Source organism: Scyliorhinus torazame, chromosome 25 (genome assembly GCF_047496885.1).
Source record: "Scyliorhinus torazame isolate Kashiwa2021f chromosome 25, sScyTor2.1, whole genome shotgun sequence".
NCBI classification, from domain to species: Eukaryota; Metazoa; Chordata; class Chondrichthyes; order Carcharhiniformes; family Scyliorhinidae; genus Scyliorhinus; species Scyliorhinus torazame.
The window spans coordinates 7,393,279-7,414,372 of NC_092731.1; the positions used below are offsets into that span (position 1 = coordinate 7,393,279).

General features: G+C 49.2%; 1 protein-coding gene across 2 annotated transcripts in view; it reads left to right on the forward strand.

The window, feature by feature from the left end:
- Positions 1-18,758, forward strand: part of spint2 (serine peptidase inhibitor, Kunitz type, 2) — a 40,499-nt gene extending 21,741 nt beyond the window's left edge. Inside the window, exons 2-10 of one of the 2 annotated variants that reach the window (XM_072489927.1) lie at positions 276-446; positions 1,054-1,098; positions 2,409-2,534; positions 5,725-5,781; positions 6,864-7,034; positions 7,727-7,783; positions 9,501-9,671; positions 12,403-12,474; positions 16,141-18,758. In XM_072489927.1, coding sequence (XP_072346028.1) covers positions 276-446; positions 1,054-1,098; positions 2,409-2,534; positions 5,725-5,781; positions 6,864-7,034; positions 7,727-7,783; positions 9,501-9,671; positions 12,403-12,474; positions 16,141-16,304 — 1,034 coding nt within the window. In that variant the 3' untranslated portion in view covers positions 16,305-18,758. The remainder of the gene's footprint in view (positions 1-275; positions 447-1,053; positions 1,099-2,408; positions 2,535-5,724; positions 5,782-6,863; positions 7,035-7,726; positions 7,784-9,500; positions 9,672-12,402; positions 12,475-16,140) is intronic. The other variant, XM_072489928.1, reaches the window with a different exon arrangement.
- Positions 18,759-21,094: the final 2,336 nt, after the last annotated feature.

The window sequence follows — 21,094 nt, forward strand, 5'->3', positions numbered from 1 at the left end:
AGCCTTCGGGAATCGGGTCAGCAACCCGCTGCCTTTTGAGGTGAAAACCTCACCCGCTGGGCCGAGAGCAGTCCCACCAATCAGTGTACGTGTGAACACCCCCTGCTGGTGACCACCAGCAATGCACCTTGTGGAAATATCAGTGTACACTTTGGGGCACATCCAGGTTGGGAGTTTATAACTTTTTTTTAATAGCTTTGGCATTTTAAGTTCGCACACTGTTGGCTAATGCCATTTTATGGCCCGGAATAACTTGTTGTGAATTAAACTTTCAGTGGATTGCACCAGCCCATTGCAGACTGGACCATGTCGTGCGGCATTTCGACGGTTTTTCTACGATGCTGCTGACAAGACTTGCAAAATATTCATTTACGGAGGTTGCCTCGGCAACGGGAACAACTTCATCTCTGAGCAAGCGTGTCTTGAGCATTGCGACGGAGTCACAGGTGAGTACCAGTGAAGAGGGCGGTGAAATTTGGTTCATCGAACCCCTAAAGGTGGGAATTCGGCCCCTCTACTCTGGTGTCCAGCAGTGGGTGTAACCAGTGAATAAAGGAGCTGGGATTTCTGGGACATTTCCAGAAAGTGCTTCCATGAAGCCACTAACCTGCGCACAGCAAGATCCCACAGAGCAATGATAGTCATCGAGTCCCACAGCACAAAAGATCCTTCAGCCCATGTCTGTGCTGGTCAAAAACGACCTCCTGACCAGATGTGGTGGATCTGGCGATAGTCTGTTTATTGACTGGGTATAAATGTTGGTCGGGACAGCAGGTTGAGCTCCTCCTCTTCGAAGATTCCGGTTTTACAGCAGAGAAAGTGGCCCCTCGAGTCTGAACCCACCACCAAGCACCCATTTGTTGTAATCCCATTGTTCAGCGCTTGGCCTGTAGTCTGATCCGCTTCGGACTAAACACTCATCTAAATGCTTTCATTAAAAAAAAACCCTAGTGGCCAAATCTGCAACTGCATTTGTGACGTGTGATTTTTAAATAAAACATCTAAACAATGTTAACCTAAAAAGAATTGATGTAATTTTATTTGTACCATCAGTCAACGCAGTGACGGTATCGATCAGAAGCTTGCAGAGTCTGAAGGGTAAGTTGAACACTGGAATTGGGAGCAGACGTCGGCAATTGTGCCCTCGAGCCTGCGCTGCCGTTCAATCAGATCCTGGCTGACCTCTTCCTGGTCTCAAAGCCACCTCTCTACCTGTTCCCCGAATCCCTTCTAAATCAGAAATATATCTCTCTCCCTCTTAACTATTGAATGACTCCGATTCCACCGCACTATGGGGCAGCGAGTTCCACAAATTCACCACCCTCTGCGAGAAGTAGTTCCTCCTCATCTCCGTTCCAAATCTACCACCCCCCCCCCCCCCCGCCCCCCCCCCCTAACCTATATCTGACCTGTCGTTCTAGATTGTCCCACAAGGGGGAACATTTGGTCCATATTTACTTTATCAATCCCTTTCAGTATTTTACATACCGCAATCGGATCCCGTCTTATCCTTCTAAACTCCAGCGAGTATCAGCCCAAGCTGTTTATTTTATTTTATTTTTTTTTAAAATGGATCGATTTGTTTGTCACGTGTACCAAGTACAGAAAGTATTTTTCTGCGAGCAGCTGAACAGATCATTAAGTATATGAAAAGGAAATAAAAGAAAATACATAATAGGGCAACACACATGCCCTATAAATTAGAGTACCCAATTCTCTCTTTCCCAATTAAGGGGCAATTTAGCGTGGCCAATCCACCTACCCTGCACATCTTTGGGTTGTGGGGGTGAAACCCACACAAACACGGGGAGAATGTGCAAACTCCACATGGACAGCGACCCAGAGCTGGGATCGAACCCGGGACCTCGGCACCGTGAGGCAGCAGTGCTAACCACTGCGTCACCGTGCCACCCCCAACCCAAACTGTTTAATCTCTCCTCATACATCAACCCTTTCATCCCTGAATCAATCTGGTGAACCTGCTGACGTTTGCAGCTTAATGTCCCTAAATTGAGTTTGTGTGTTTCACCTTCACTCAGCAAGTGAGATGTGGCAAAGTGACTTTAAATAAAGCCAACTGAGTAACCGAATGTGAGAGGTCTGTCAGTGGTCGGTATATGATGGGCACAGCTTCTGAAAGGGTGATCTGCTCTTTCCTTGTGAAGTAACTGGGGTCGGCCCCCTCGATGGGGTGGATATTCTAGAGCTCTCCAGAAGGCTTATATATCCCTTGTTCCTCCCTACCTCTATAATCTCCTCCAGCCTCGCCTCACCTCCAATGTTTTCACTCCCTTGAGAAACACGGAGGGCCAGTCAGTGTTGGCCTGATGTGACTTTGACCGGTTGCTGGGATGGGAACGAGATCTGCTTTGTTTCCCCGCTCACTCCATGCCCTTGTTGTATTTCAGACTGTTCAACGCCGTGTTTAGCGAGTGACTTTCGGTGTGGCGATGGTTGCTGTGTCTCTCGTAACAGTCTGTGTGAAGGGACATCCCAATGTTATGATAAATCTGATGTCCGGTACTGCAAAGCTGGTAAGACTCTTGTGATGTGGTTCATTTTGCAACTTGTATGCGGGGATTTCGAATGACTATCAATCCTGTATTATGAGCAGATCAGTATCTCCACCACTTATCGAAGATCTTTTTGAAGGACAATTGATCTCTCCCATCTGCCAATGAATGTAGTTATTGAGTCTCCACCATTACTGACCATAGTAACAGACCAGGGTCTGTTTCGGTATCGGAGGCTTTCATTCAGAATAACGGCAAGTATTGGCTCTCTTCAACAATCAGTGGGCCAGATCTTGAGTGGTCTATCTATCACGCGTGCAATGCTACCTGGACCACATTTTGATCAATGGTTCAAATAGAATAGAGCTTGTAAAGAACACAGAAGCTACTCTTGCTCGGCTGCAACTAATCTCGGGGTCTAGAAAGAAAAGTGTGAATTTTTAAAATCTTATATTCGCTACCTTGGACACATTATCGACCAAGATGGTCTACACTGGATGCTTCGTGACTGCAGGACGTGACTCAGCTAAGGTTGTTTTTAGGATTATTAAATTACTATGAATAGTTTTGTATCGCACTTAGCACCAAGGTTCCTTTACGAATGCTGCTTTATAACAAGCAAGCTTGACTATTTTACAGGAATCATGAGTTATTGGCCCATTGTAACCGAAAACTGGAACTGCAGTTTGTGACACATCACCCTGTGGGGGTGGAGCAGTTGTCTCGCATATCATGCCGTCCGACAAAGAGCGACCAATAGCTTTTGCTTCCAGGACATTGACTAACGCTGAGTCCAACTATGCTCAATTTGAGAAAGAAGCTCTCTGCATTGTTTTGGTATTCAATGGTTCCGCCATTATTTAATTGGCCGTCAGTCAATTTACTCTTGACCGCCATCGTCCCTTAACAACAATTCTTGGGCCACATAAGGGGATCCCTTCGCTCGCTGCTAGTCGATTACAACATTGGCCATTAATCTTGTCAGCACACGATTACGTATTTGAATATCGTAGGTCTGAACAACGCGCTAATGCGGGTGCTTTGTCTAGACGGACGCTGCAAGATCAATAAGTCCAAAAAGACGAGCATGAATCTGAAAACACCTCAACGAGATACTTTCTGTTTCATGTGGAAAATGTTCCAGTAACAACTCCTCGGGTAGCGAAGGTTTACCCGATCATATCCGGTGATGGGGAAGGTATGGGCCATGATTCAAAAAGGCACTCTAACACCAAAACAGAATCCAGATTGGCACCTGGTCAGGTAGGATTTTGAGTTGAAATGACAAAATGGAGTATTGTTGTGGGGTATTAGAGTAATCATTCCGCTGTGTCTAAGGAGCAGAATCCTGGATCAGCTACACGAGGGTCACTCTGGTCTAGTTAGAATGGAAGAGTTGGTGAGAAGCTACTTCTGGTGGCCTGGGTTCGATGCCTAAATGGAGAAGGTGGGGTTATGCCAGCCCTGTGCGTCGTTGAGAAATGTACCCCCACTACAACCTTTTTTTAAATAAATCTAGAGTACCCAATTAATTGTTTCCAATTAAGGGGCAATTTAGTGTGACCAATCCACCTACCCTGCACATCTTTGGGTTGTGGGGGCAAAACCCACGCAGACACGGGGAGAATGTGCAAACTCCGTGACCCAGAGCCGGGATCTAACCTGGGACCTCCGCCATGAGGCAGCAATGCTAACCACTGTGCCACCGTGCTGCCCTCCCCACTACAACCTTTGTATCCATGGAAATGGCCTACCAGGCCATGGCAAAGAATCCATGTCGATTATAAGGGACCAGTCAAAGGACACTTGGTTTTTGGTCATGGTTGATGCACATTTGAAGTGGCTGGAGGTTGCCATCTTGAAATCGACAACTACGGAACAATCAACAACACAAAGCTCACCGGCTATACTTATGTTTAAAAGGCAACTGCACACACTGTTTGACTCCCCCTTCAGTTTCAGAGATAGTCGGGCAGCAACATCAGACGCAAGTGGCTGGAAGGGAACAGCTTTCGAAAAGCAGAGTCTCTGACCATGAGAGACGTGTTCTTGCGAGAAACTTCTCCTCAGGTGAAAAATGGACTCCAGTTATACCAGCCAAAACGGGTCCGATTTCACGTACTGTGCAAACCAACGATGAACGAATTGGGCGTTGGCCTGCTGACCAATTATTGTCTGCACATAGTGAGAGAATCAGTACTGAATTTCCACCATACAGCATGGACAGAGACATGCCAGGCTTGAGGTCTACAACTCCGAGATTCTGGAACCTGTTATAGAGTCATCCACACAACCAGAGAGAGTTCCTGAATTGGTTTTGTCAGATGTCACCGACACTCCCAGTACCCCTAAAAGCCAAGTTGCTGAATGTCGTGTTCAGCCAAAACGAGGCGGATGTCCAACCGAGAGACTGTCTTACTAATGTACATGTGTATCCGTAACATAACAGTGTTAGTTATGGAATAATGGGTTGGATCTGTGTTGGGGTTTGCTTGAGTAAAAATACTGGAGTCACTAAAGGGGTAAAGAGGGAGGGGCGTGTGTATTAGAGTTACACCATTGGCTGGTGTAATGTCACATGTTACACAATGATGGGCCTACATAGATACATAGAACAGTGCAGAAGGAGGCCATTCGACCCATCGAGTCTGCGCCGACCCACTTAAGCCCTCACTTCCTATCCCCAACAATCCCTCTGAACTTTTTTTGGACACAAAGGGCAATTTACCATGGCCAATCCACCTAACCTGCACATCTTTGGACTGTGGGAGGAAACCGGAGCACCCGGAGGAAACCCACGCAGACAGGGGGAGAACGTGCAGACTCCGCACAGACAGTGACCCAGCGGGGAATCGACCCTGGCGCTGTGAAGACCGTGCTATCCACGTGTGCTACCGTGCTGCCCAAAGGGAGGTGAAGACTCGATGGGCCGAGTGGCCTGCTTCTGCACTAGTGATTCTGATGTTTTCTCTTTGTGGCTACAACAAGGAACACAACAGATGGGCAGTGAATGCTGGGCCTTTCCACCCACATCCCCATAAATAAATAATAAAAACCTTCAGGGGTAACGAGAATTCTGCAACGTGGAGAGTGGACAAGAAAGTCTGATTCTGTTCTCGAGCACTGTGCGGCTAAGGCAGTTTTAACGATTGTGTTGGGAGGTTTGGGCTGAAGGAACAGGTCTGACTTTTTTTTTTCCTCTACATTCCAGTTCACGATAGTTACATCCGCCTGACTGGACATCAGGGATCCAACTCCCTGGACAATGGTAGGTGGCTGTATCTCGCTGTGCAATGTTTTCACTGTCGTTTCAATGATTTATTTTGAAATGGGGGAGCAAGAGGTGTCGAGGGAACTCTATAGTTTGTTTGTCGAATGAAATGCCTCCTCTGGCTCTGCTGGCCTTGTGAAATCGAAGGGGTACGGCCATGGGAGCTAACATGCCTATTTCGGATCATTTAAGCAGAGCAACCCTGGTTTCGTCAGATGCTGATTCCTGCAGTGAATTTAACCTTTAATGGATCATCAAAGAATCCTCTTGCCAGAGGCTAAAGTGTGTGTGTGTGTGTGTGTGTCGTCCCCCCCCCCCCCCCCCCCCCAATTACTGGGCAATCTCTGGCGAGCCCAATCCACCCGCCCTGCACGTCGTATGGGTTGTGGGGGGTGCGACCCACACAGATACCGGGAGACACGGGCAGTGACCCGGGGCTGGGTACTAACTGCAGGCCCAGCGAGCGACGCCCACATCCTATCTATGAATACTCCCCTCCAATCGTGTGGTGACCCCAGAAACACAGTCACCTGACTCCATGTTAACGGAATGCTCATGGTCATTAGACAGCGCCCGCTGTTTTTTAAACGGGATTTGTATTTCTGCGGCGCCGTTCACGACCCCTGGATTTGTCAGTTCTCTTGCGGCCAACGAACGGTCGCTGTAGCGGTGTCTGTGGCATGATCGGTGCACAGCGGGATCCCGCAAACAGCAATGTGGTTAGCACTGCTGCCTCACGGCGCCGAGGTCCCAGGTTCGATCCCGGCTCTGGGTCACTGTCCGTGTGGAGTTTGCACATTCTCCCCGTGTCTGCGTGGGTCTCACCCCCACAACCCAAAGATGTGCAGGCTAGGTGGATTGGCCACACTAAATTGTCCCTTAATTGGAAAAAATGAATTGGGTACTCTAAATTATTTTTAAAACTTTATAAAAAGCTTTTTCCTGACCCCCTGGGTGTGTGCAGAGTCGACACTAAACACCGGTTTTACTCTGCTGCTGGGGGGCGGTGTCAGCTGGTGGGACAAGTCTAGGAAGTTCTTATTGTTAAATCATTTTGAACACTTGTGTGCCTCTTGCAGAGCAATGTAATGCACCCAAGAAAGTTGGTAACTGCCGGGCAGCCTTTCCCCGCTGGTATTTCGATACACGGACCCAAACCTGCACCAAGTTCACTTATGGAGGCTGCAAGGGCAACGCGAATAACTACGAGAGTGAGCATGACTGTATAGCAGCATGTGCTGGACACCAGGGTGAGTCTGCCCCGTGGACATCGCGTATCTGCTCCCATCACCGAGACTCTGCCCTGCCACCTACTGCAATATCGCTCTTCCCCCACCCCTGCCTCAGCTTGTCGGCTGCTGAAACCCTCGTCCCACACCCTGACTTCAGTTGATCCGGTCACCTTCCTGCCCCCTCTGCTAACCCTGCACAAAATCGTGTTCACCCTTCGGCTCCTGCGCTCGCTCATCTACATTCGCCATAAAGAGGATTTACAGTACGGGAAGGGGCCATTCGGCCCATCGTGACTGTGGTGGCCATCGAGCACCGATCTATGTCTCCCGGTCCAGCAATGCTTCCAATTCCGAACTCTCGTCCTCCCGTTCTCGCCCCTCCCTATCTGTCCCCTTCTGCAGCCCCCTGACCCACTGCACTCCCCAAATTCTGGCATCGCTGACTTTTGCCACCTCACGGTTGACGGCTGTGCCTGGGGCTCCTAACCTCTGGAATTCCTTCCCTAAACCCTCTCCGCGTCTCTTGCTTTTCAAGGATGTTTTCAAGGATGTCTACCTGTTCAAACAAAATGATGATCACCTATTTCCCCCGGCCGAGACTCCATGACTTTTTTTTTTTTTTTGCTAACTCCTCTCGAGATATAGAAATGCTGTTGTTGTTGTTGTTGTTGTTGAATGCTGGGATAAAGTGGCTGGTGATTCTCTTCCAGAGATTCTTCCCGAGCCCCACAAGCTCCAGGATAAAGATTATGATGAGGATGATGAAGGTGAGGCAGACACTGTGATTACTGACATTGAAATCAGGAGACTCCCTGATGAATCCCAGGTCCCGGAGATCAGGACTGCTTTCCTGCCGAGCGATCGCTTGTGTTTTGGGATGCTGTTGATTAATCCATTCTGCGATGATAATAGTGTTGATTACCTTGTTGAATTCTTGAAACTGGGACACGAGATCCTCCCCGAGGCCTTCTGTCTCTCTCAGGTGGATGTGGAAAGCGCGGTTTCCCCAGGTGTCCATCAGCTTGCCCCTCCAATGGTCAGTCACCCTGACTGAGGAGAAAGGTGCACCTTGCTGGAGTAGAGAGTCCAGTTCTGGGCGTGGCATTGGGCGAGGGTGTGGACCAGACTGGTTACAGGGGTAGGTTGAAGAAGCTGGGACTGTTGAGATTTGGGAGAAGTTTTCAAAATCCTGAAGGGTCTGGACAAAGTCCCTGGGGAGGTGCGTCCCGACACCAATTTGAGGTGATTGGCAAAGTTAGCGAAGACAACAGTGCGGTTATAATTTGGAATGCTAGAGTGTGGGGGAGGCGGGACTGGAGAGTTGGATAATTTGATAGAAGCAATTGGGATCTTCTTTTGTCTTTAACACTCCTTTGAACACCACCTTGAACGTAGTGTTCAAGGAAATCAGCTGCGTGTTGGCAAATGGGATTATGTAGACAGGTCAGGGGTTTTTCATGTGTTGGTGCCGACTCGATGGGCCGAATGGCCTCTTCACTGTATTTTTCTGTAATTTGACCTATACCCATGGCATCTTTGTTGAATCTAGTCCCACCTATCACCTGAGCCTCCATATTGCTCCGATCCTGAGCAGAATAAAATCATCTCATTTCTCCATTTTTAGCTTGGAGGAAGAGTCACATGGACTCAGAACGTTAACCCCCCCCCCCCCCCCCCCCAGATGCTGCCAGACATGATTTTTTTCCAGCATTTACTGTGGATACCTTTGCTAATTCAATGACTTTCTCACTGGGTGTGAAGGTGGGGCCTTGGGACTGGGCGGGTTGCTTTAGCAGGGAGATGGAATGGGAAAGGAAGGCCGAATGGCCTCCTTGCTGCTGTAACCATCCTGTGATTCGAGTTCCAGCTTCCAGGCCTCGATGACTCCTCTGCACAACCTGTGTGGTGTGGACCTGTTGTGCAGTTCGTTAATGGGAGGTGCTCCTGTGAGTGTGACCACCCGCGAGGGTATGGCGGGAGAGGGGAACCAGGGGCTGGCGGGGTTGTTGTACAGACCGCAGAGTGTCGTCTGAGACGTTATTCCCCTCCACAGGTGCTGCCTGAGCGTTTCCTGCACTTGCTGCGAGGCCTGGATGGAGTGGATGTGGAGAGGATGTTTCCACTTGTAGGGAAAACTAGAAGCAGAGGACACCATCTCAGACTAAAGGGACGATCCTTTAAAACAGATGAGGAGGAATTTCTTCAGCCAGAGGGTGGTGAATCTGTGGAACTCTTTGCCGCAGAAGGCTGTGGAGGCCAAATCATAGTCTCCAAGACAGAGATAGATAGGTTATTGATTAATAAGGGGTTATGGGGAGAAGGCAGGAGAATGGGGATGAGAAAATATCAGCCATGATTGAATGGCGGAGCAGACTCGATGGGCCGAGTGGCCTAATTCTGCTCCTGTGTCTTATGGCTCATGTTGATTTAGATGGAAAGGCCTCTGTTTGCTACGTAATCGCTGCTTTCCACCATTCCTCCCAGCTTCCTGCTATGCCGTGGCTGAGACTGGGAAATGCCGTGCGGCGTTCCCACGCTGGTATTACGATCCGCGTACCCAAAGCTGTAACCGCTTCACCTACGGAGGGTGCGGGGGCAACAAGAACAACTACGAGGATCACAATGCGTGCTTGGACAGGTGCTCGGGAAAGACCGGTGAGTGCGGAGTCTCCTGAAGATGGGATGTTGAAAATTAATTCTGATTTTTGGGGTCTGGATGTTTATTGCCCCCGTCCCTAACTGCCCCTTGAGGTGGTGGTGGTGGTGAGCTGCTGCCTTGGACCGCTGCAATCCCTGTGGTGTAGGTACACCCACTGTGCTGTTAGGGAGGGCGTTCCAAGATTTTGACAGTGACATAGTAACATAGAAAATAGAAGCAGGAGAAGGCCATTCGGCCCTTCGAGCCTGCTCCGCCATTCATAATGATCATGGGCTGATCATCAAGTTCAATACCCTGATTTTCTCCCCCCCCCCCCCCCCCCCCCCCCATGCCATATCCCTTCAGCCCCAAGAGCTGTATCTAATTCCTTCTTGCAATTACATGTTTTGGCCTCAACTACTTTCTGTGGGAGCGGATTCCACAGAGTCACCACTCTCTGGGTGAAGAAGTTTCTCCTCACCTCAGTCCTAAAAGGTTTACCCCTTATCCTCAAACTGTGACCCCTAGTTCTGGACGCCCCCACCATCGGGAACATTCTTTCTGAATCTACCCTGTCTAATCCTATTAGAATTTTGTACGTTTCTATGAGATCCCCTCTCGCTCTTAACTCCAAAGAATATAATCCGAACTGACTTAGTCTCTCCTCGTATGACAGTCCGACCATCCCAGGAATCACTCAGGTAAACCTTCGCTGCTCTCCCTCCATAAGCAAGAACATCCTTCCTCAGATAAGGACACCAAAGCTGCCCACAATACTCTGGGTGTGGCCTCGCCAATGCCCTATACAATTGCAGTAAAATATCTCTCTTCCTGTACTCCAATCCTCTCGCTATGAAGGCCAACACACCATTTGCCACCTTTACTGCTTGTTGTACCTACGCGCTTACTTTCTTTGAAAATTTAGAAGTACCCAATTAATTTTTTTCCAATTAAGGAGCAATTTAGCGCGGCCAATCCACCTACCCTGCACATCTTTGGGTTGTGGGGGCGAAACCCACGCAGACACGGGGAGAATGTGCAAACTCCACACGGACAGTGACCCAGAGCCGGGATCGAACCTGGGACCTCGGTACCGTGAGGCTGCAGTGCTAACCCACTGCGCCACCGTGCTGCCCTCTCCGCAGTTGCTTTTAGCGACTGACTCACAAGGACACTAAGGTCTTGCTGAGTATCCAATTTGAGTGGTATCTCTCAATTTACACCCATTCAAATAATAACCTGCCTTCCTATTTTCGCAACCGAAGTGGATAACCTCACGTTTGTACACCTAAAGGAACGGACAATGTATTTTCAAGATGGTGTGCGGCTCGGAGGGGAACTGACTGCCAATGAAGTAGTGTCGTCACCGCAGGAAACGTGGCGGTCAGGCTGGGCACAGCAAGATCCCAAAAACAGCACCGTCGGCATGACCAGACTATCTCTTTGTTTCCGGTGCTGTTGGTGCGATAAATATTGAGCTTGATAATTTGTTCGAGATTCCCTGCTTGTCTTTGTAACAACTGACGTGGGATAATCTGTTATCCATCTGAGGGTGGATGGAGCCTGTCCCTTCTCCCTCCTGAACCTTTCTCCCTCCTGAACCTTTCCGTATTCTTAAACTTAAGGCTGAGATGGACAGATTTTTAGTCGATAAGGAATTCGAGGGTTATGGGGATAAGGCAGAAAGAGTCTAGGATTATCCGATCAGCCATGATCTCATTGAATCGCGGAGCGGGCTGAATGGTCTTGACTTCATCTCGTGTCATATTCCCTCGGCCACCTTTTTTATGTGGTGTTGAAATGCATGTTCTCGTCGCTCTCTGGGTAAGATTGTTTATCACCTCCTACGACAGCACTGAGGGCCAGCATGGCGTGACCCAGCACTCCCTTGGCACAGCCCCGGGGCCGGGGGGGGGGTCCTTGAGCCCCAAATCTAGGTGGACCCGAGTGGGAATCTAATCACCAACCCCCCAAGTCAGAGTGCGGCCCAGAGCACTGTGACTAACACCGTAACAGGTTAGAACTGAATCTACTGGGAATGTGTTCCATTAGAATCCCTACAGTACAGAAGGGCAATTCAGTCCATCAAGTCTGCGCCGACCCTCCGAAAAGGCACTCCACCTGGGCCCACTCCCCTGCCCTATCCCTGTAACCCTGCACATCGATCATGGCCGATCCGAAGAACAAAAAAGGTACAGCACAGGAACAGGCCCTTCGGCCCTCCAAGCCCGCGCCGACCATGCTGCCCGACTAAACTACAATCTTCTACACTTCCTGGGTCCGTATCCCTCTATTCCCATCCTATTCATGCATTTGTCAAGATGCCCCTTAAATGTCACTATCGTCCCTGCTTCCACCACCTCCTCCGGTAGTGAGTTCCAGGCACCCACTACCCTCTGCGTAAAAAAAACTTGCCTCGTACATCTACTCTAAACCTTGCCCCTCGCACCTTAAACCTATGCCCCCTAGTAATTGACCCCTCTACCCTGGGGAAAAGCCTCTGACTATCCACTCTGTCTATGCCCCTCATAAGTTTGTAGACCTCTATCAGGTCGCCCCTCAACCTCCGTCGTTCCAGTGAGAACAAACCGAGTTTATTCATCCAAGGTCAGCATCGAGCCGGAGTCCCTGGTGCTGAGAGGCAGCTGTGTTGACCACTGGCACCCTGACAGTTGGATGGGATTTAATTTAATGATGCCCTTTCATCCTAAGCCATCATGAACTCACTCAATTTGTTTGTCTTTCTAGGTAATAGGAAGCAGGATAACAATGGAAACTATGATTATCACAACCATTCTCAATTCCGTCACCATGCATCTGGTAAAAGTGACCAATATCAAATGTTCATTCAGTTGTATTTATTTTAAACAGCTGGGGGGGGGGGTTTAACTGGAGGGCGATTTTTGTTTATTGTATGGGTGAGGAAGTTGAGTCTAATCCTTTTAACGGCTTCAGCGGACACTGTGTTCCGAAGCCACCAGGAATGGGTGTCTCGGGGCAGGAGTTCGGTCTGTGGGCGATGGTCTAACTCGGACCACCACCGTGACGGTCTGAGCTGTTCTCCCCCCCCCCCCCCGTGTCGTATCATCCCTGGACAGGTCGAAGGTTGTCCCTGTTACTGTGAAGGTTGAAACCCGCGACGTCACTCGGGTCAGTCACCTTCCAAACCCACGACAAGGGCAGCCAAAAACTGGGAACCCCACCACCTGGGGGTTCCCCTCCAAGTCGCTCACCAAGACGACTTGGAAATATATCGGACGTTCCTTCACTGTCGCTGGATCAAAATCCTGGAACTCCCTCCCTAACAGCACAGTGGGTGGACCTACACCGCAGGGACTGCAGCGGCTCACCCACCACCTTCTGAAGGGCAACTAGGGGTGGGCAATAAATGCTGGGCTAGCCGACGACGCCGTCATCCTGTAAATGAGATGCTTCAACCAACTACTATCCTGTAGCCTTTAAAGGAATCCACTCTCCACTCCTGAAACCAGCAACACCTCACTATGTTCAACACCAGTCAAAACCTGGTCACATTCCCTCTAAACCTCCTGCCCCTTCCCTTAAATCTCTGCCCCCTGGTCACTGATCCCTCCACCAACAGGAATAGTTTCTTCCTGTCTACTCTGTGCCTCTCATAATTTGCTACATCTCAATCACGTCCGTCCCCCTCCCCTCAGTCTCCTCTGCTCCAAGGGAAACAACCCCAGTCTATCCAATCCCTCTTCATAGCTAACACTCTCCAGCCCAGGCAACATCCTGGTAAATCTCCTCTGCACCCTTTCCAGTGCAATCACATCCCTCCTGTAATGTGGATTCCAGAACTGCCCACAATACTCTGGCTGTGGCCTAACTAACATACAGTTCCAGCAAAACCTCCCTGCTCTTAAACTGTGCTCGGCTAATAAAGAATTATAGTAACAATCTTTATTGTCACAAGTAGGCTCACATTAACACTGCAATGAAGTTACTGTGAAAAGCCCCTAGTCGCCACACTCTGGCGCCTGTTCGGGTACAGGGAGGGAGAATTCAATGTCCAATTCACCTAACCAGCACGTCTTTCAGGACTTGTGGGAGGAAACCGGAGCGCCCGGAGGAAACCCACGCAGACACGGGGAGAACGTGCAGACTCCGCACAGACAGTGACCCAAGCCGGGAATCGAACCCGGGACCCTGGCGCTGTGAAGCAACAGTGCTAACCACTGCGCTACTGTGCCCCCCTGCCTTCTCAACCACTATCCACCTGCTCTGCTACCTTGAGGGACTGGTGCACATGCTCACCAAGGTCCCTCTGGTCCTTCGTGTTTCCCAGGATTATTAGTCCATACCACCTGAATTACTAATGCAGTAACCGAACCGCAGTGTTACACTATCCAAGTCCATTCGGGCTGCTGGCCAGTTTCTCCGGTTTATAACGTTCGCTGTGGCTTTCGTTCATTATAAACTAGGCTCTGGCCAGCGGAGGGTTTGTTCTGAGTTCTGTTAATGGAATGTTGGGTGAATGGTGCCACAGCAGTGCAGGGTGGGGGTGGTGTCTGTTTTGCGTTCCTCCGATACGTGGGGGTAATCACACTGGGGGAGATGTTACTGACCCTCGGGGCAGCACGGTGGCGCAGTGGTTAGCACTGCGGCCTCACGGCGCCGAGGTCCCAGGTTCGATCCCAGCTCTGGGTCACTGTCCGTGTGGAGTTTGCACATTCTCCCCGTGTCTGCGTGGGTCTCACCCCCACAACACACACTATGTGCAGGGTAGGTGGATTGGCCGCGCTAAATTGCCCCATAATTGGAAAAAATGAATTGGGTGTTCTAAATTTAAAAATAAGAGTTACTGACCCTCTTCTCCATTGGCACTATGTTCGCATAATGCTGGAGGGGAGTGAGACTGGGAAACAGCACCGGAGCTGAAAGCAAATCCCATCCAAGATTTGTGATCAGCACAGAGCAAATCCTAAAACACCCCCTGTCATAATATCCACTCGTGTATATAATGAGATGCAGTCAGGCAGTGATTGACACACAGGATGACCAGTAAGCAGACAGCACAGCCAATCACCAGACAGGACACTACCACTATAAAGTCAGCGGGCACTAGGTTTCCCGCTCTCTCGGGACCCAGCCACTGAGACAGTCAGAGTTCACGAGCTAGTCAGTGCAAACACCATGCGGTAGCTAGTGAGTCTGGTCAGGCTAGTACAAGGTCTCCAGTCAGTTCAGTATAGTGTCGACCCACAGCTGAATATGTATATCAGTTCTATCGTTCAATAAAACAGTGTTGGATCTTCCACAGTGTTAGACGTCTGTTTCTCGCATCTCTGCATCGAGTGCAGTCCACATCGAACCTACCTGCCTCACACAGCACCCCCTAGTGACTTTGTCCATCCTCCTGTAACTGATTCTGTCCTGCTTGAGAAACCAGTCTGATTCCTGAGGAAGGGGATGAGGGTCCGTGAGTTCGAGCTCCACTGACAGAATATTCTACTTGAACAGCACAAAGCACTGATCTGCCAAGTTGCTGACTGCGTCCGTTACTGTCTGACCTGTAACAGAGCACTGCTCTTGTTAATCTAGTTAAATCCGGCCATGTTGTGATGGGGGGGGGGGGGGGGGGGGGAGGGGGAGGGGAGGGGGGGGGGGGGGGAGAGAGAGAGAGGGATAGCTGGTGTGGAGCATCGACACCAGCATTGGGCCGAATGTCCTGTTTCTGTGCTGTCCGAGTTGGAAATGGGGAGAGCAGAATCTCTCGTCTGGAGACTGGGCTGGAGAGTTTTGCTCATGAAGAGAGGTCATTTAGTGACAGGAGAAGCTTCCCTACAATGCAGGAGGAGGCCATTCAGCCCATTGAGTCAGCACCAACATTCTGAAAGAGCACCCGAGCTAGGGCACTCCCCTGTAACCGCACCTAACCTTTGAACACTAAGGGGCCAATTCACCTAACCTGCACATCTTTGGACTGTGGGAGGAAACCCACAGACACGGAGAGAACGTGCAGATTCCACACAGACAGTGACCTGAGGCTGGAATTAAACCCGGGTCCCTGGTGCTAAGGCAGCAGTGCTAAGGCAGCAGTGCTAACCACTGTGCCACCCAATGACTGAACGTTACTTACCTTCTGGCCTGAATAATTAGACTGTGTTGAGTGGTGGAGATGCTAGAAGGGGGCAACACGGTACAGCGCCAGGGTCCCAGGTTCGATTCCGGCTTGGGTCACTGTCTGTGCGGAGTCTGCATGTTCTCTCCGTGTCTGCGTGGGTTTCCTCCGGGTGCTCCGGTTTCCTCCCACAGTCCAAAGATGTGCAGGTTAGGTGGATTGGCCATGATAAATTGCCCTTGGTGACCAAAAAGGTTAGGAGGGGTTATTGGGTTATGGGGATAGGGTGGAAGTGAGGGCTTAAGTGGGTCGGTGCAGACTCTATGTGCCGAATGGCCTTCTATCTTTCTAAAAATTGGTTAAATAACTCAATCAGAACTTTTTCCTCTTTGTTTTAACAGCGATCTTGATGGTTGTCCTTCTGTCGATCTGTATCCTCGTTCTGCTGGCGGGAGTCATCTACTTCATCGTCAGGCTGACCAGGACGGACCATGTCGTCTCCTATCGGCGCGCCCCACGCGGAGAGGACAAAGAGACGCTCATCAGCAATGTTCAGAACCTGTAAAATGGAGCTCGCTCTAAAATCTATTCCAGTCTGTGGCAAAAAAACAAAAACATTTTACAACTCTATCCTGCATCTTTGTCTCCAGCATTGTCACAAAGAGGGAGAATCCGTCTCCGATTCGGAAACCCCTGCCTATTTCCACTCCTATCTCCTCTAGTTTAATCTGCTTTTTGATAAAGGGTATACTTTGATACAGCAAGCAGTTGGTCCCTTGCAATAATTTGCTGTTTAGAGGAAGAAGATTGGATCGATCTCTCTCTCTCTCTGTGCTTCAGGTCGTGAGAGAGAACTACACTAAAACTTGCCCAAGTTTTTGGATTGGGGCAAGTCTTTGAATTGGGGTTGAGATACTGCGCCTCACCGAGGGGCAAATTGTTTGGGTTCGAATTTGTGTATAGCCTTCCCAACCCTTTTTTTTTTTTTTTGGTTCGGTTTGCATTTGGTTTTGCATTTGGCTCGACGTCAAAACCTTCTAATTCAACAGCAAGCCTGTGGAGCCTTCGAGTTCTGACGAACTGTAACGTGATGTACACATCGGACAGGGTACGGGAAAGTTAGCCGCAGTCTCCTGTGGGAGCATTTTGAAGGATGCGGCCAATTAGATACCTGTTGCTTGCCTGTGCTTTAGATCAAAGCTCATTAATTATGGAACCAATCCACTGAAGAATGAATTTGGGTTAGTTTTATTTAAATTGCTGCGATTATTCCCAATTACTGCCGCTGAATCACTACTGAGCATACACCTCCATTCTTTTGGGACCAAATCCACTACAATGTGCTTATCCTTTTTTTTTTTTCCCCCCCAAGTTTGGAGGCTACAATATCAACTAATTTTAAGCATTAACCACGAATGTAACTTGTGAAACTAACAAGGTTTTGAGTGTGACCCCCTCTTTCTCTTTCCCCCCCCCCCCCCCCCATATTATCCTTCCATTTTTATTGGTTCTCTTGCTGGGGGGGGGTGGAGGGGGGGCGAAACTAGAGTTCTGAAAGAGTTGCTAAGTTCAAATCAAAAATGCTTCAACCCTCAACTTGACCTTGCGCTGCGAGGCGCAACTCCGTGGAGGCAAGATGCTCGATTAACGAGATTTCTGCTGACAAAGGGACTAAGCTTTCAAACCACGCAAGGTTTGAGGTCGGCGCTGAGTGTTTCTCAGTCCAACTTGAGTTAATTATGGAAATTTGCCCAAATATTTTGCACGGTGTGATGTTTGCAGGCGAAGTATGCATCTGGGAAAGCCTGATTTCCATCTCGTTTCTAGTACTCAGTAACACAGATGTGCTACTGAGGATCAGCGAGTCTCTGAATTTATCGCTGAAACCTGTTTGTGTTATAGAGGATTGCTGTAAATCTTTATCGATCTCCCATCGATTGATCCTGGCAGAGACTTTTCACCTTGTTCACCATGTGGGAACCAGATGTCAATAAGCTGACACTTGCATTACATCGAGTGGCCATGTGTTTGTAGTCCAGGTATGACGCTGTGTCCAACCTGGACTTTGGGAGAGGAAGATGTGTGTGGTGGGGGGGTCAAGCAGTGGCCATGTTGGGGGGCCTCCGGATCTCCCGCCCAATTCTTCTAAGTGTTCAAACTACCTCCCAGTTTGTGGAATACTTTGACCCTGCTCTGCTATGGTCAGCTTGCTCTATTTTGGCGTGAGGTTTGATTGAGGGGGGGGGGGGGGGAAGGGGAAGGGGGTGTTTGGGTGGTCAATGTTTTGCAAAATTTGGGACTTTATTTTTATTTTTTACAAAGCCATCACAAACATGAACACCCAACATTGCAATAAGTCCACAATCGTGCTTGCACCCAGCGGGAGGAGATGGGATTTCCAAATCCTTCTTTGGGTACAGGCTCCAGTGTGGCGTGTAGGGGTTTGGGATCTGTACTTAACCATCTGAAATATTCCAGTCGCTGTCTGATGTTTTCACCCCCCCCCCTCCTTCGTGCTCGCTCTCCTGTTCTCCCTTCCTATTTTCCAACACCCTCCAGTGCATTCTCTTTCCAAGTACACCGCAGTTCCTGGAACGGAGTGCTGATTTGTTGGTGTGTTATGGTTTATGTCGGTAGTCCCTCGGTGACTGTGACACTTCCAATCCGTGACCCTCCAGTTCAGATAGGCACTCCTCGTCGTTTTTTTACAAATACCAATCTTCTAAGATTTTTGAGACTTTATATATTTAAAAATACTGCGTTGTGCATCTTCTCGTCTGTGTAATCTTGCAAATCAGCTGTTAAAGAAACAGACTGAGTTTATCAGCTCTAGACTTGATGAAATTTTGACAATGACCGAGCGAGAAAACCGAGGAACTGAAGATGGAATTCTTAAATTGTAATCTGTCTGTACGTGTTGTGATTATTCTTTCTCCAATAAACTTGTGTAGGGCTAATACTCGGGTGCTTGGGAATGTCAGAAAACCAATGTAATTTTAATAAAGTCTTTTAGAATTTTTGCTGCTTTTTATTGTCTTTTTAAAAAAAAAAAATACAAACATTCTAACTTACCCCAGAACCTGCTCCATTATTTAAGATTTGTGGCTGATGTAACCTCTAACTCCACACTTCTAGCCCCCAATAATCCTGCTTGGCCAAAGGGTCGGTGTACACTTGATGGGCAGAATGGCCTCCTTCTGTGCTATTGGAATTCTATGACTGCTTCCTCCACCTTTTTGAGAATGTGCTCGCTCTCTTTGCGCACGCTCGCTCTCTTTGCGCACGCTCGCTCTCTTTGCGCACGCTCGCTCGCCCAGACCCCTCTCTCGGGGATTTGGAATCTCTCACTATTTGGATAATGAGCTGCTTTCTTTCTGCCAAAGTGGACCATTTCCCATTTTGCTGCATTATGCTCCATTTTCCAAATCTTTGCCGAGACGCCTGCCCACTCTGTCACTTTGTAGCCTCCTTCTGACCTTTCACCATTTGCCTTCCCACCCATCTTTGTGTCGCCTGCACATTTAACAGCCCTACTTTCAGTCCCTCCATTCGGGTAATAATCTTTATTGTTTATATCAATTGTAAAACTTTTTTTGAGGTTGCAGTACCTCCACCGAGTGGTCAGCAATTTGGCCTGGCGGGGCGGAGCAGTGAGGGAAGGCCGTCCGATGACTGCTCCAAGCCGTTTCAGCGGTACACGGCGTGCGCCACGGTGATGCCATTTCGGAGGGGGTGGCGGAGAGTCAGAAACCAGCGTCTCTGCCGATTTGGGCATTGGCAGCGATTCTCTGCCTGATTGCAGATTACCATATCGGTGGGCAAGGGAGAGTCCCGCCCCCTTTGTCTCGCTCCATTCCCGGCCCCCAGCCCGGGTTTTCATCGCAAACCTTTGCAGCTTCAATAAAATGACATCCAGCCTCCCTGGGTGAGTGCAGCGTCTGACACTGGAATCTTTTTTAAGAGCGATTTCATCCTGCCCGAGCTGCTGCTTCCAGCTTCTGAACCAAAAGTGAAACTAAAAACAACCCAGCCTTGTACGGGCGAGAGACAGAACCAATCACCACTGGTTACCGGGCAAGCCCAGCATTTTGAGCCAGTTCATTGGCTGCCAGCCAAGTCAACCAAACAGTCACTGCTGATCGCTCCAGCTTGAATTAAAGTCACAGGCCCATTAATCATCCATGGATCAAAATTGTAATAGTAAAATGAATGAAATGAAAATCGCTTATTGTCACAAGTAGGCTTCAAATGAAGTTACTGTGAAAAGCCCCTAGTCGCCACATTCCGGCGCCTGTTCGGGGAGGCTGTTACGGGAATTGAACTGCGCTGCTGGTCTGCCTTGGTCTGCTTTCAAAGCCAGCGATTTAGCCCTGTGCTAAACAGCCCCTGTGTGCAAAAAATAAGGGAATAAACCGAAGGATCTTTACACCCACTGTGCTGTTAGGGAGGGAGTTCCAGGATATTGCTGCAGCGACAGTGAAGGAACGGTGATGTATTTCCAAGTCAGGGTGGTGAGTGATTTGGAGGGGAGCCTCCAGGTGGTGGGGTTCCCAGGTGTCTGCTGCTCTTGTCCTTCTAGATGGTAGTGGTCGTTGGTTTGGAAGGTGCTGCCTAAGGAACCTTGGTGAGCTCCTGCAGTGCACCTTGTAGATGATGCACACAGCTGCCGCTGTGCGTCGGTGGTGGAGGGTTTGAATGTTTGTGGAAGGGGGAGCTATCAAGCGGGGCTGCTTTGTCCTGGATGGTGTCGAGCTTCTTGACTGTTTGAGCTACACTCATCCAGGCAAGTGGAGAGTTTTCCATCACACTCCTGACTTGTGCCTGTAGATGGTGGACAGGCTTTGGGGAGTCTGGAGGTGAGTTATTCACTGCAGTATTCTCCGCCTCTGACCTGCCCTGGTAGCCACAGTATTTATATGGCTGGGTTCAGTTTCTGGTTAATGGTAACCCCCAGGATGTTGATAGTGGGCGATTCAGTGCTTGTTTAATAAGTAATAACCTTTGATCGCTGCAGTTGTCTTTGTTCTCTCCTCTGGTCTCTCCAATTATCGTGTCGTCTCTTTCGGTGTCTCTTTTACAAGGCATAGAGATGCATTGTTTCTGTGAATGTGATTGGCTGATTCACGTGACTTCTGGGTAGAGTTTGCTTCTCATTAATTTGACAGGTCGCAGTAAGAGAGCGATCAGTCCCTGCACAGGTCACGGTGAAACCTGGTGTTTAATTTCCTGGTGTTTAATTTCCTGGTGTTTAATGAGGTTATTACATCGTTTACAGGGAACCAGTTGGGTTTAGGTTCTTGTATTTGGATCGACAGGGGCAGTTTATTGATGCTGTTTTGAGCGCCGTGCAGGAAG